The sequence below is a fragment of the Indicator indicator genome, chromosome 21, assembly GCF_027791375.1.
Source record: "Indicator indicator isolate 239-I01 chromosome 21, UM_Iind_1.1, whole genome shotgun sequence".
Taxonomy (NCBI): Eukaryota; Metazoa; Chordata; class Aves; order Piciformes; family Indicatoridae; genus Indicator; species Indicator indicator.
Genome location: NC_072030.1, coordinates 13,524,159 through 13,538,176, shown reverse-complemented (window position 1 = coordinate 13,538,176; position 14,018 = coordinate 13,524,159). Strand labels below are relative to the sequence as shown.

The 14,018-nt window shown below is 60.2% G+C and overlaps 3 protein-coding genes across 3 annotated transcripts; all 3 read right to left on the bottom strand.

Moving 5' to 3' along the window:
• Nucleotides 1-131: 131 nt before the first annotated feature.
• LOC128973911 (acyl-coenzyme A amino acid N-acyltransferase 2-like) lies at nucleotides 132-2,677 on the bottom strand. The gene is made up of 3 exons (XM_054390398.1): nucleotides 2,209-2,677; nucleotides 1,867-2,069; nucleotides 132-719 (listed from the first exon to the last, which is right to left on the bottom strand). The coding sequence occupies exons 1-3, from the start codon at nucleotides 2,669-2,671 to the stop codon at nucleotides 132-134; spliced, it is 1,254 nt and encodes a 417-aa protein (XP_054246373.1). The 5' UTR covers nucleotides 2,672-2,677.
• A 2,959-nt stretch (nucleotides 2,678-5,636) lies between these two features.
• On the bottom strand, nucleotides 5,637-8,283 carry CCDC86 (coiled-coil domain containing 86). Its single transcript, XM_054390794.1, has 4 exons — nucleotides 8,105-8,283; nucleotides 7,604-7,733; nucleotides 6,602-6,676; nucleotides 5,637-5,976 (listed from the first exon to the last, which is right to left on the bottom strand). Exons 1-4 carry the CDS (start codon nucleotides 8,281-8,283, stop codon nucleotides 5,857-5,859), a joined length of 504 nt encoding a protein of 167 aa, XP_054246769.1. The 3' UTR covers nucleotides 5,637-5,856.
• A 42-nt stretch (nucleotides 8,284-8,325) lies between these two features.
• On the bottom strand, nucleotides 8,326-11,130 carry LOC128974238 (membrane-spanning 4-domains subfamily A member 15-like). The gene is made up of 6 exons (XM_054390793.1): nucleotides 10,960-11,130; nucleotides 10,548-10,667; nucleotides 10,247-10,306; nucleotides 9,256-9,411; nucleotides 8,891-9,109; nucleotides 8,326-8,568 (listed from the first exon to the last, which is right to left on the bottom strand). Exons 1-6 carry the CDS (start codon nucleotides 11,128-11,130, stop codon nucleotides 8,326-8,328), a joined length of 969 nt encoding a protein of 322 aa, XP_054246768.1.
• Between the last annotated feature and the right edge of the window lie 2,888 nt (nucleotides 11,131-14,018).

The following is a 14,018-nucleotide window of genomic DNA, read 5'->3' as shown; positions in this document are numbered from 1 at the left end:
GGACCTCTGGAGACCATCCAGGCTAAAGCAGGGGGCACCCACAGCAGCTTGCCCAGAATCACTGCAATTTATTGAGTGGTGGGACAGCACCTGGGGCAGCCCCAGCCCCTTCCACCACATCCCCACGGCCATCACAGCTTCACAGTGGCGACAGAACCCAAGTGGAGCTCCAAGAAGCGGACAATCTCCTGCCAGGAGTGCTCCTGGGCTCGGGCATGGGGTTGGGCTTCACCTCCCCACAGCACAGGCCTGGGGGTGCCCTGAATGCTGGACATGCTGCAGAGGGGTGAGCCAGGAGGTTCTATCAAGTGCCCAGCCCCAGGGTAGGAGAGGAGGCGGCAGCTCCCTGGTGCCATCCGTGCCATGGCCAGCTGAGCAAAGAGCTTGCTGTTGATGCTGCGGTCAGCTTCCCCCACCACAAAGAGGACCTTCCCTCGGATCTTCTCGGTGGGGATGGCTGAGGTGCTGTAGGCAGGGTCCTGGGGGTCGTCAAAGACGGCCAAGTTGTCCATGGCCCCCAGCTCCGTGAAGATCACTCGCTCGATGGAGTAGGGGATGGCAGGGATGAGGAGGTCCTTGTAGACCAGGGGGTTGCCGTGGAGGGAGGCCGTGCCATTGATCCACACTGTGGCCACCACCTGTGGGAGGAAGGTGGCCATGGCCAGGGCCACTTCTGCTCCTTTGGAGACGCCGACCACTCCCAGGCCAGGGCCTCGCACCTGCGGTGGGAGAGGATGGAGCCAAGTGGGCAGCACCGCTCAGTGCCTGGCCACTGGGACAACCTGCTGGCTTGGGCAGCCCTGGTCACCAGGACATCCTGCTCGTTGGGATGTCCCCAGGACAGCTTGGACAGCCCTGGTCACCAGGATATCCTGCTCATTGAGATGTCCCCAGCACAGCTCGGACAGCCCTGGTCACCATCTCACTGGGATGTCCCCAGGACAGCTTGGGCAGCCCTGGTCACCAGGACATCCTGCTTGTTGGGATGTCCCCAGGACAGCTTGGACAGCCCTGGTCACCAGGATATCCTGATCATTGAGATGTCCCCAGCACAGCTCGGACAGCCCTGGTCACCATCTCACTGGGATGTCCCCAGGACAGCTTGGACAGCCCTGGTCACCAGGATATCCTGCTCATTGGGATGTCCCCAGGACAGCTTGGACAGCCCTGGTCACCAGGATATCCTGCTCATTGAGATGTCCCCAGGACAGCTTGGACAGGCCGGGTCACCATCTCACTGGGATGTCCCCAGGACAGCTTGCTTGTTAGGATGGCCCTGGTCACCAGGACATCCTGATCATTGAGATGTCCCCAGGTCAGCTTGGACAGCCCTGGTCACCATCTCACTGGGATGTCCCCAGGACAGCTTGGACAGCCCTGGTCACCAGGACATCCTGATCATTGAGATGTCCCCAGGTCAGCTTGGACAGCCCTGGTCACCATCTCACTGGGATGTCCCCAGGACAGCTTGGACAGCCCTGGTCACCAGGACATCCTGCTCATTGAGATGTCCCCAGGACAGCTTGGACAGCCCTGGTCACCAGGATATCCTGCTCATTGGGATGTCCCCAGGACAGCTTGGGCAGCCCTGGTCACCATCTCATTGGGATGTCCCCAGGACAGCTTGCTTGTTAGGATGGCCCTGGTCACCAGGACATCCCATTCACTGAGATGTCCCTCATTCACCACTGCCTTCCTGCTTGCCAGGACATCCCCAGGACCCTTGATTCACCAGGACACCCCTGCTCAGCAGGAGACCCCCATTCACCAGGATGTCCTTCACGGTCATCATGGCATCCTACTGACCGAGATGTTCCCCAGGACATCCCTGCTGCCAGGAGCCCCCCACGCTGCTGCAGAGCTCACCTGGGGGTGCCGGAGGAGCATCTCAGCTGCCTCTTCAAAATAGCTCAGGTCAAGCTGGGCCATGGTGCGGGGCAGGTCGTCGTAGGCGAAGAAGGCCAAGGCCAGCACCGCGAAGCCCCTGCTGGCCAGCAGCCCCGCTCGGAACTCAATGAGGCCACCAGCACCCCCAAACAGGTCAATCACCCCTGGGAAGGGTCCTGCTCCTGTGGGCATCCAGAGAGAGAGAGACCCTCACCCACGGGGCACAAGAGAGGAGCCACCAGCGCCATGCCAGCCGACCCCAAGGCATCCCCGGGGGATACAGGCTGGGTGACCCGGGGGTTCCCGTGCTCCATGTCTCACCGGGCGGCAGGAAGAGGGCTCCGCGGACCCTGCCCTCCTTGACGGGCACCCGCCGCACGCCGGGACCCACGTACCACCGCTCCGCCTGGCAGCACGCCAGGGGCCGCCCCTGGGGGCTGACGGCCAGCTGGGCGCCGTCGAAGACCTGCAGCTGCACCAGGAAGGGGCTGCCGGCCACGTCCCTCTTGAGCAGGCGGCGGAAGGGTCTGTCGGGTCGCAGGAACCAGAAGAGCCCCATGGGCCAGACGCCGGAGTAGCTGCCGCCCAGCGCGGGGTGGCGTCCGGGGTCCACCGCCCCCGCGGGGTCGGCACGGAAGAAGGCTCGAGCCTGGAACTGCTCGCCCTGCTCGTCCGTCAGCCGTGCCCACAGCGTCACCAGCTGGGCAGGGCGCAGGCCCCGCACCTCCACCCGCACCGGCCGGTCCGCCAGCGAGCGCCCCGGGCTGACTCGCACCTCCACCATGCTGCGGGGCACAGGACGGCAGGGCTGGGACGGACCTCCAGAGGTCACCCAGCCCAACCCCCCCCCCCCCCCCCCGCCAGAGCAGGGCCAGAGAATCCAGCAGCGGGCACACAGGAGCGCATCCAGATGGGGATGCAGGAGACGACGCCACAGCCTCTCTGAGCAGTCTCTTCCAGGGCTCTGTGACCCTCACAGTGAAGTTCCTCCTCGTGTTGAGGTGGAAGCTCCTATGCTGGAGTTTATATCCACTGCCCCTTGTCCTGGCACAGGGTGCAAGTGAGCAGAGCCTGTCCCCTCCCCTCCTAACACAGGATGTCAGGGGTGGGAAGGGACCTCAGAAGGTCATCGAGTCCAACCCTCCTGCCATAGAATGCAGCACAGGTCACACAGGAACACATCCAGATGGGGCTGGAAAGTCTCCAGAGAAGGAGACTCCACAACCTCTCTGGGCAGCCTGTTCCAGTGCTCTGTGACCCTCACACTGAAGAAGTTCCTCCTCATGTGGAGGTGGCACCTCCTGTGCTGGAGTTTCTCTCCATTGCCCCTTGTCCTAGCACAGGGTGCAAGTGAGCAGAGCCTGTCCCCTGCCTCCTGACCCCCAGCCCTCAGATATTGATAGACATTGATCCCCACTCAGTCTTCTCCAGACTGAACAACCCCAGGGCTCTCAGCCTCTCCTCATAGAATTGTCAGGGTTGGAAGGGACCTCAAGGCTCAGCCAGTTCCAACCCCTCTGCCATGGGCAGGGACACCTCACACCACAGCAGGTTGCTCACAGCCACATCCAGCCTGGCTGCAAAAACCTCCAGGGATGAGGCTTCCACCCCCTCCCTGGGCAACCTGTGCCAGTCTCTCACCACCCTCACGGGGAAGAATTCCTTCCTGACATCCAATCTGCATCTCCCCATTTCTAGTTGTGTTCCATTAGGGCAGTGCTCCATTCCCTCAACCGTCCTTGTAGCCCTCCCTTGGTCTCTCTCCAGCAGATCCCTGTCCCCCTGAACTGAGGAGTCCAAAACTGGATGCAATATTCCAGGTGAGGTCTCGAGATGAGCATCACACCCCCTGAGCACCACATGGTTGGTTGCCCCACTGAATGAGGGGGAAGCTGCTTGGCGGCCCATAGTGGGCTGGCAGCAGGGGACCATCCCCAGGGATCCCAAGGAGGAACACAGAGGGGCCTGCAGGACCCCTCTGAGGACACAGAGCAACAGCCCCCCGCCCCCCCCCAACTCACTCAGCAGTTGGGTCACCCCCAGAGTCATCCCTTTTTCTTCTGTGCCCCCAGCCCCCACTGTCCCCCTTCCCCATTCTCCTCCTCAGTGCCCCAGGGTCAAACCAGGGTAGGGGGTCTTGAGTCCTGGTCAGAGCCACCCCTTTTTCTTCTGTCCCTCAGCCCCAGTGTCCCCAGCAGACATCAGCCCCTCTCCCCCTCCTCCTCCTCTGTACCCTGGGGCAGAACCAGGGTAGGGGGTCCTGGGGGTAGGGGGCTACCAGGGGTAGGGGCTACCGGGGAGCAGTGGCTACGAGCCTCCCCCCACCCCCCTGCCCAGTCCCAGTCCGATCCCACGGCAACAGGGAGGGAACCCAGCGAGCTGCTGGCCCCCGGCCAGCTCTGGGAGGAGACAAAGCCTTAGCCCCACCACGAAGTTCTGCTTGCCCACGAGGTCTGAAGCTCCTTGGGATGGGCTCCAGTTCCACCCCCCCTCCCCCCCCCCCCCCCAACATTCCCGGCACTCTTACCCTGCTGGGCAGAAGGCTGAGCTGCTGCTGGAGCTCTGGGAAGAGGTGGGAGAGGCTGGGATGTGCTCATCCCGAGCCTGGGCAATCATTAGCCCAAGAACCAACAAGGGCAGAACCCTCCTGCCCCATGACCCTGCCAGGCTGGCACCAGTCCCACAGCCCTGCTGAGCTGCGCCCGTGCCCACAGGCCAGGTCCCCTCCCCCTGCCTGTGGCACCCTGGCCCCCCAAAAGATCCCCAATTTCTACTTCCCTTCTCCAGATCCCTACTTTCCTCCTCCAATTCCTATTTTCCTCCTCCAGTTCCTGTTTCCCCTCCCAAATTCCTACTTCCCCCACCAATTCCTACTTACCACCCAGTTCCTTCTTCCTTCTTCTTTCCTCACCTTCAACTCCTACTTCCCTTTGTCAAACCCCTATTTTCCTCCTTCCAATTCCTGCTTCCACTCCCAAATTCCTACTTCTCCCCCACCAAGTCCCTTCATTACAGCCTGCCCACCCCCACCAAAACCCACTCTACAGCCCCCAGGCAGGGTTACAGCAAGCTGAGTAGCACTCTGCACCCCACTCCCATCTCTGTGACAGGCTCCAGGGCTCAATTCCAGGGGCATGACAGGCTCCTGTTTGAGGAAGGGGAACTTCAAGTGGTGACCCTCTGCTCTCTGAGGAGAGAAAACCTCAGGAGATGACCCCTCTTTAAGGAAGGAAAACCTCAGGAGGTGATCCCTCACCTCTCTGAAGGGGAACCTCAGGGGGTGATCCCTCACCTCTCTGAAGGGGAACCTCAGGGGGTGATCCCTCACCTCTCTGAAGGGGAACCTCAGGGGGTGATCCCTCACCTCTCTGAAGGGGAACCTCAGGGGGTGATCCCTCACCTCTCTGAAGGGGAACCTCAGGGGTGATCCCTCACCTCTCTGAAGGGGAACCTCAGGGGGTGATCCCTCACCTCTCTGAAGGGGAACCTCAGGGGGTGATCCCTCACCTCTCTGAAGAAGAACCTTAGGAGGTGATCCTTCACCTCTCTGAAGAAGAACCTTAGGGGGTGACCCCTCACCTGAGGAAGGAGAGCTTCAGGGGATGACCCCAGCAAAGCTGAGAAGAGGGAAAGCCCAGAGATGGAGCTTCCAGCACCACCCCCACTCTGCCATCGATTCATTGGAGGCCATTCTGGGTCAGTTCCTTTTCGTTTTTACACAGAAGAAGGCAGATGTGGGACAGGTCAAAACAAATTTTCCATCTCCAGCAATTCCACGAGGGCAAAGAGAAGGATTCAGGAGCTGCTTCCTGCATGTCCTGGAGCAACACAACCACCCCCACCAGCTGTGTCCTGCCGTGTCCAACACCAAGGGCCCCTCCAAGCTGAGGAATCATCCCTGGAGAGGGGGCAGGAGCCACAGAAACCCCAGGTGCAGGGGTTGGGCAGCAGTGTCCTCATTCCCCCAGCTCATTCTGGGGTGGCCTTGTGCCTGGCAGGGGCCTTCTGGAGCAGGGCCAGGGTGTCCCTCTTCTCCACCCGCCGCAGCTGCTTCTTCTTGGCCCTCTTCAGCTTCAGTGGGTTCCGGATCTGGGGGGTGAGGGAGGGGAAGAAAGGAGATTTTCAGAGAGAGCCACAGGCACAGTGGAGCTATCAGCTTCCCAACCCTGTGGCATGGAGCATGTGGGATGGGACTCTCAAGTCTTGTCTGTGAAACCATCCAGCTCAGCAGATGAAGCCAAAAGTCCTCCTTGGGAAACACCTCCCAGGTTCTCCCAGCTCTTGTGTTGGGAGAGGAATGAATCCATCCTCACCACCACGCTGGGGCTGGGCAAGTCTTCTCCACATCCACCCTGAGCTCCCAAGTCTCTTCCAGGTGGAAGAGCCATGACTGTGCTCAGGTGATCATGCCTGGATTCCCACCAGCACTATGTTTCCCTCATTCTTTTCACCCCATTTGCTGCTCACCCCCATGCTGACTCCCTCTTTGGTTTCCTCAAGCATGAAAGAGAAGCTGTCCCCTCCCCCCTCCCAACCCCACTCTGGAGGACATCAGAGAGGAAATCCTCTTGGGTGTAGTGGGGGTTGCTTGGAATGCCCCAGTCCTCCCAGAGCTGCTCACAGGAGGAGCCAAGGAGGGGAACTGGAGGTGAGGAGAGGAACTGAAGCAAACTGGAGCCCCAGTTCTGCATATGGTCTGGAGGCCACAACTCACCACTTGGACAATCTCTGCCTTCCTCTCGTTCTCCAGGCGCCGTTTGATGTTCTCCTCCCTTCGCCGTTTCTTCTCCTGAGGGAGCAGCAGCAAAACATTCCCTGGGGGATCCTCCACTCCCTCTACGCCTAAATCCCCACCAGTATGGACCCACCAGTACCAGTCAAGGAGCTGCAGGGGCCGTGGCAGCCCAAGTGATGTCCACCCAAGCATGGTATCTGTGGCACAAAGCTCAGCTGGAGGCTGGAAGTGACTGAGGGACTTCATCCTGCGTGGGTGACGTGCAGCTTGTGACTGTCACAGCCTGGATTGGGCACCAGGACAGCAGCTGCCATTCAGTGGGACTGGCCAGGATGAAGAGGTGGCTGAGGAACCTCATGGGGTTCAACCAGGGCAAGTGGAGGGTCCTGCACCTGGGGAGGAACAAACTCCTGTAGCAGTACAGAGGAGAGGTGACCTGCTGGGAAGCTGCTCCAAGGAGGACCTGGGAGTCCACAAGTCACCCATGAACCAGCAATGTGTCCTTGTGGCCAAGAAGGCAAATGGTCTCCTGGGGGCATGATGAAGAGTGTGGCCAGCAGGTCAATTCTCCTCCTCCTCTACTCTGTCCCAGTCAAGCTACAGCTGAAGAACTGGGTCCAGTTCTGGGCTCCCCAGTTCAAGAGAGACTGGGAACTGCTGAAGAGAGTCCAGTGAAGGCTCTGAAGGTGCTGAGGGGCCTGGAGCAGCTCTGTGAGCAGCAAAGGCTGAGAGCCCTGGGGCTGTTGAGCCTGCAGAAGAGCAGCCCCAGAGGGGAGCTGAGCAATGCTCAGCAAGAGCTAAAGGAGCTGTGGGGTGCAAGAGGCTGGGGCCAGACTCTGCTGAGTGGTGCCCAGGGCAGGCCAAGGGGCAGAGGGCACAAAGTGGAAGCCAGGTGCATCTGAAGTGCATCTCAAACTGAGGAAAAAGTTGTTTGGTGTGAGGGTGCTGGAGGCCTGGAGCAGGCAGCCCAGAGGTTGTTACCTCTCGTTCCCGCTGCTTCCCCTCCTGCAGCTGCCGTGCCAGGTCCTGGACAAGCTTCTTCTCCTGCCTCTCCTTCATCTTTCGTGCCCAGGAGCTTCGAAGGGCTTTGTCCTGGATCATGTGTGAGAACCTGGGCAGGCAGAGGGGTCGTGTTGGCAGCTGGGGAAGGCAGAGTTCAGCTCCCCGTGGCTCACAGAAACCCTCCACAGCTGTGTTCACTCTCTATGGGGCTGGGGTCAGATAAAGAGGGCTTCTATGGGGTGTCTGTGGGGCAAAAGCCCTGTAGGGACTCTCCACCCAGAGCACCTGCAGAGCCTCTCGTCAAGCTTCAGCCCAAACACAGCCCTGCCCCCGAGGCATCTACCCAAAAAGCACCCACAGCGCTTCCCTCCGAGCTCAGGAATCTCCAAACAGCCCTACCTTCAACTGTGCACCCCAAAAATACTCCCCTCGGCCCCGAAGGACCCCTACGGAGGCCTGCCAGTCCCTCCCCGCACCCACCTCTTCTTGTCGGGGTCCTTCCACACCCGCCCCGACTTGGGCCTGCCCCGCGGTATGACCACTGCCGCAGCCTCCTTTCGCTTCTTGGAGGCTTTCCGAGGCCGCCGGGCCGGGGCCGGGGCCGGGGCCACCCCCTTGGGTTCCTCAGACCCCGGGGCCGCCCCCTTGGGCTCCTCCATCCTCCACGCGGCGCCTTCCCCTTTCGGCGCAGAGTGATGACGTCAGGGTCGCGCTGTTGTGCGCACAGCGGAAGAACGGCGACAGCGAGACCTCGACCGCCATTTTAGTAGTGGGCAATACCTCCCGCCTCCACAATGGCGCTGGGTAGAGGCCGACATCTTTGTGCCGGGCAAGGCACGTCTTGGTGGCGGCCTGTGCCCGATGCCCTTCACCACCACCATCCCTAATCCCATCCGAGTGAGGCCTCCCCCGCTTCCTGAGCGAGCTCTGGAGACATCCGTGGCCTAGACTTGGGCGAGAGACCTTTATTGGGGTCCAAAACCACGGAGGGGAGCAGCCACCATCCCGGGGCTAGACGCAGAGCCCGGGGGAGGGGCATGGAGGCGTCTCAGGCTGTGGCCAGCTCCAGAGTCGGGCTCCAGGGAGGACTTCCAGGGGCTCCGGCGCCTCGGTTGCGGCGGGGCTGAGGCTTGCGGTGCTTCTTAGCAGACAGCTGCAGGTTTAGCCATGGCTACAGCGCCTGGGAGGAGAAAAAAAAAAGGGGAGGGGGGGGGGTCGGAATTTGGGGGTTGGGCTCATGTGGAGAAATTCCTCTGCGCTACCAGCCTGGGGCAGCCCCTTGGAGGAGGGAAGAGGGTGAGTAGCACTGTCCCAGCCCTGCCAGAATTCCCTGAGGCCCCCCCCAGGAGCCCCAGCCCCTCTCACCATGCGTGTGTAGTTTTGCTGCTTGATGGCATCGTAGCCGAAGGCCACGGCTGCCACCGCCACGCAGAACTCCAGGAGGTTGAAGATGACCAAGATGGAGTCCAGCCCATGGCTCAGCTTCTACAAGGAGGAGGAGGAGAGCAGAAGGGTCCTGCTTGCTGGCAGCACACACCTCATCCCCTCCCATGTGTGACCATCGCTCTGTTTGCTTGATCCCACACGGTGATGGGAGGCTTAGACCCCTGAGCAGGGCCAGGAGGTTCTACCTTGTTCTTAGGGTTGAAGCACCAGGCAGGTTTGAGGCTGTGTGGCGTGGCGGCCTCACAGCCAGGGCTGTCACGGGTGATGGCTGTGGTGTGGATGAGTGTGGCCACCAGCGTGCTGAGGATGACTCCCACGTTGACCACGCAGCAGGCCTTCACCTGTGTGGGTCACCTCGAGTCAGCCATCAGCAGCTTTGTCCCTCCTGCCAGGAGCTGTGTGGGTGACAGCAGGATGCCCACCCTCCCAGATAGACCTCCATGAGTTGCCACAGAGCTGGAGAAGAGGCTGCCCGAATCATGGAATTGTCAGGGTTGGAAGGGACCTCAAGGATCAGCCAGTTTCAGCCCCCCTGCCATGGGCAGGGACACCTCACACTACAGCAGGTTGCTCACAGCCACATCCAGCCTGGCCTTAAAAACCTTCCACCACCTCCCTGGGCAACCTGTTCCAGTGTCTCACCACCCTCATGGGGAAGAATTTCTTCCTAACATCCAATCTGCATCTCCCCACTTCTAGTTTTGCTCCATTCCCCCCAGTCCTGTCATGACCTGACACCCTAAAAAGTCCCTCCCCAGCTTTCCTGTAGCCCCCTTCAGATACTGGAAGGCCACAAGAAGGTCTCGGAGCCTTCTCCAGACTGAACAGCTCCAACTCTTTCAGGAGATGTTTGCTGTTGGACTAAGGATGACTCCAAGCTGCATTATTCCATTCAGGTCAAATCTGCTCCTGGAGAAAGCACTCTCTGTGACATCTTTTGCCCCTGAGAGGGACTTTGCCAGGCCCCAAGCATCTCATGGAGGCCCTGAAGGGTGGAGATGTCCCCACCCTGTGCTTGATGGGCATCCCTGAGGGTGAGATGAGCTTGGCTGTAGCCCCTGTGGGGTGAGTCCAGGCTGCAGAGGGGTCTCAGAGCCACGGGAAGGGGCAGAAGCCACAGAAACAAGGAGTGGGGTGGGTTGTCCCTCCCAGGCTGGCCTCAGGGCACCCACTTACCAGCAGGATGTTCTCCCTTTTGTCACTCTCCACCAGCAGAGAGCCAGAGACCAGGAGCTGCTCCAGGAGACAAGAGGGAGGAGGTTGTCAGCAGCCAGGCACAGGTCCCTCTCCCCCATCCTGCACGTCCCAGTGTCCCTCTGGCTGTGAAGGGGTCTTTGGGGCTGTACCCAGCCCCTCTCCAGCCCCAGAGGGAGCAGCCAGAAGTTGTGGGTGCACAAGGAGGTCCTGGTGACAAGGAGATGTGGTTCCCAATCCTCCATCCCTCGTGGAGGTGAGGCCCAGGCCTGTCCCTGCTTACCAAGACCCCGAGCCAGAAGAGGATCCCACTGGCCACAGGGAGTGAAGGGGCCTCATGCTCTGAAGCTGTCAGGATGATCCCAAAGCAGATGTGGATGATCCCAGTGAAGATGTGGATGGTCTGGGGAAGGACAGGGGAGAGGGACCCCCCCTGGTCACTCCTCACTCTCAGCCCAGGGTGCTGCCAGCACAGGCTGTGAGCCCTGTCCCACCCCAGCACCAGTGGCACACCGTATCCTGGATGCACCCTGCAGTGCCAGGAAGGGTCCTGGGGACAGCCTGGTGTGCTGGCACTTGGCACCACTGCATCACCTGCTCCTGGATGCCCCCTCTGCCCCAGGCAAGGAGAACCTCAAGCAGGATGGTCTCAGTCTGTGTTTGTCCCCAGGGTGCCCCCAGACACCGTGTCTCACCCCCAGCATCTTGGGCTGAGCCCTTCTGAAGCCTCTGACTTGGAATGATGCCACAGTGGGTGGGGAGGGCCTGGAGCCAGCAGCCAGCTGGGCTGCCCGGGGGTCTGTGGCTGGGATGACCTCTGTGATGATCCTCACACCTCCTGCGTCCGTCACCGAGGTGGCTGCCATCGCCTGCGGGGCTGGGGAGCTGGGCAGGGGGAGCAGGGAATCACAGAATGGGTTGGTTGGGAGAGATCTTCAAGATCCTGGAGCCCAACCCTTCCCCCAGCACTGCCAGGGCACCACCAACCCATGGCCCTCAGCACCACAGCTCCAGGCCTTGGAAACCCCTCCAGGGATGGGGACTGCACCACTGCCCTGGGCAGCCTGGGACAGGCCTTGACAAGCCTCCAGGGCAACAAATTGTTCCTCATGTCCAACCTAAACCTCCCCTGGGGCACCTTGAGGCCATTCCCTCTTGTCCTGTCACTTGTTCCTTGGCAGAAGAGCCCAACCCCCACCTGGCTCCAGCCTCCTTGCAGGGAGCTGCAGAGAGCCAGAAGGTCTCCCCTCAGCCTCCTTTTCTCCAGGCTCAACACCCCCAGCTCCCTCAGCTGCTCCTCACCATTCCTGTTCTCCAGACCCTTCCCCAGCTTCATTGTCCTTCTCTGGACCTTCTCCAGCTCCTCAATGTCCTTTCTGGGCGTGGGGGCCACAGAGCAGCTCCCACCCTGCTGGGGACCAGCACCTGGGACACATCCTCGTGAGTGGTGACCCAGGAAGCCTCAAGAGTCTCTTCTGAAGCTGTCCCAGAGCCCATCCTGCACCCCTCAGTCATTGCTTAGATACCTCCTTCAGCCTGGCCTTGTCCACCTTCTCCACCTCCTCCTCCTCCTCCTCCTCCTCTTCCTCCTCCTCTTCCTCTTCCTCTTCCTCCTCCTCTTCCCGTCAGTGGTCCCTTTGCTGTCCAGTCCTCCCTGGGAGGTGGTGTTGAGGCAAGGGCCAGGATCCTGCTGCCCTTTGCTCCCTATGGGAAGTTTGTTCATGGAAATCTGGTCAGGCCTCTCTTGCTCAACGTGGTGGCTTTGCCAACTGAAGCACACAGGCACAAGCCAGCAGGTGATGGAGGGTGAGGAAGGTGGGGAGAGGGGTGTCAAAGCCCCCAGTCCAAGGTCTTTGTTGCAGGGGAGGAGTTGGATGCTTGTCCCTTGGGATGCTCCAAGGAGGACACCTCCCTTACTCGCTCCTGGGTGACTGCTCTCCATCCCTGGTTGGGGACATTTTGTTCAGGCATCAGTGAGCCACATGGCAGCCCTGGCATGGTCCTAATGAGCTCCTCAGAGGCACTGGGACCACCTCCAGGTAGCAGTTTTCCTTCCAGGAGGACATAAGGAAGGGAAGAGGATGTGGCATGAACTTTACAACCCCTGCTAGCCCAGAAAGGTCCTGAGGAAGCTTCTTAATTGCCTTTTTTGTTTCCTTTGGAACTTCTCCTTCCTTCACAAGCACCTCAGCCCTGGGGGTCTGCCCCTGGGGAGGACAAGGAGGTGGTGGGGAATGGCTCCAGCCTGAGCCTGGTGAGATCCAAAGGGAGATGTGGTTGTTTCCGATAGGAAATGAGAGCTCAGCCTGGGAACGGAGCCACCACACATGGCCAGGAGCTCTCAAGGGCTGAACTGGGAGGCCCCTTCCTCCTTCCTCTCCCCTCCAGGTCGACCAGAACACAGCTTTTCCTTCATAGCCACCATCCCCAAGCTCACCAAGAGGGCTGGGGTCCCCCTCCACTGGCCTGGAAGGACCTTTCAGGAGTCTTGGACGCTGGGTGGGTGTGGGGTGGGATGCTGGGGGCTGGTTCCATCCCCTCTCATCCTCCCCTTTCCCCAGATTCTTGCTGCAGAGGGGAATAAAGCTCCCAGTTCCCAGAGGGGTGAAGGGAATAAGGGACAAGTGGGGTGAGGGACAAGTGGGAGGAGGGACAAATGGGGTGAGGGACAAGTGGGATGAAGGACAACTGAGGTGAGGGACAAATGGGGTGAGGGACAAGTGGGATGAAGGACAACTGAGGTGAGGGACAAATGGGGTGGGGGATACCTGGGATGAAGGACAAATGGGGTGAGGGACAAGTGGGATGAAGGACAAATGGGGTGAGGGACAAATGGGATGAGGTTTGGCTCAACCTTCACCCATGAAACTGGACACAGGAGGTGGTTTGAGGAGTGGGCAGGAGGGGTGCAGAGCTGGTGGACATGGCTCTGGGGGACCCCCCTGTGGGCTTTTTCCTTCCTTGAATGCCTGAACTTTACCTGAGGCTTTGCCTGAGCTGGTTCTTGGTGGAAGAGGAATATTTAAGCCCAAGGTTTTGGTACCTCTGAGCTGGGTTGTGGGCACCTGTGGGGCTGGCTTCACAACAGGCTGGTGGGCAGCTTTAGGGAACCCAACAGCCCTGTCCAAAGCAGCAAGGGTCAGGACCCTCCCCAGCCTCCAGCTGGAGCTTGTAGGAGCAGGTGGAGCAACTTTGGAAGATCCTTTTCCTTCCTTTTGACCCTAGAGGGAGCTGAGACTCCTGGTTTGGGAGGTTTGCGGAGCTCAGCAGCGGCTTCCAGCCCTGGGATAAGATCTCCAGCAAGGGCTGAGCAGCAGCAGCAGCTCTCCACCCCCCGGCAAAACCACTCATGGGTGGTACCAAAGCTGTAGGTCATGGAAAGTGGCCATGCCTTGGTGTCTCCTGGGAGAAAGGAGGCAGCAGCAGCAGGTCCTTGGCTTCTGAGCTTGCAGAGAGGCTGGAGAGAAGCTCTCTGGCCACATATCTCCAGATGGTTGGTGGGTTGGGTTTTTTTTTTTTTTTGTTCTTTCAAGCAGGGACTGTCATCAAAGCTTTCTCTGTACCACAAGCTGGGAACCAATGGGCTGAGCAGCAGCTGACTGAGGGTGCCACACAGCAGGGAGCTGGAGCTGAGCTGTCGGGGCTCAGCTCTTCCCCTCTCCCATTTTGGGGCCAGCCAGGCAGCCACCTCCCAGGCTCTTTGTCTGCTGGGTGAGAAGAGGGAGCCCAGGCAGCTGTGGTCTCCCCAGGCTCC

What these genes read in the sequence shown, in the direction of transcription:
- CCDC86 (XM_054390794.1), bottom strand. Translation starts at nt 8,283, where the DNA reads ATGGAGGAGCCCAAGGGGGCGGCCCCGGGGTCTGAGGAACCCAAGGGG. An exon ending in GGAAGCAGCGGGAACGAGAG is followed by an intron (nt 6,677 to 7,603) that starts GTAACAACCTCT and finishes CTGCTCCCTCAG; the next exon opens with GAGAAGAAACGGCGAAGGGA. An exon ending in AGGCAGAGATTGTCCAAGTG is followed by an intron (nt 5,977 to 6,601) that starts GTGAGTTGTGGC and finishes CTCACCCCCCAG; the next exon opens with ATCCGGAACCCACTGAAGCT.
- LOC128973911 (XM_054390398.1), bottom strand. Translation starts at nt 2,671, where the DNA reads ATGGTGGAGGTGCGAGTCAGCCCGGGGCGCTCGCTGGCGGACCGGCCG. An exon ending in AGCCCTCTTCCTGCCGCCCG is followed by an intron (nt 2,070 to 2,208) that starts GTGAGACATGGA and finishes GGATGCCCACAG; the next exon opens with GAGCAGGACCCTTCCCAGGG. An exon ending in TGCTCCTCCGGCACCCCCAG is followed by an intron (nt 720 to 1,866) that starts GTGAGCTCTGCA and finishes CTCCCACCGCAG; the next exon opens with GTGCGAGGCCCTGGCCTGGG.
- LOC128974238 (XM_054390793.1), bottom strand. Translation starts at nt 11,130, where the DNA reads ATGGCAGCCACCTCGGTGACGGACGCAGGAGGTGTGAGGATCATCACA. An exon ending in GCTTCAACCCTAAGAACAAG is followed by an intron (nt 9,110 to 9,255) that starts GTAGAACCTCCT and finishes TCCTCCTTGTAG; the next exon opens with AAGCTGAGCCATGGGCTGGA. An exon ending in CCTCCAAGGGGCTGCCCCAG is followed by an intron (nt 8,569 to 8,890) that starts GCTGGTAGCGCA and finishes GCCCAAGTCTAG; the next exon opens with GCCACGGATGTCTCCAGAGC.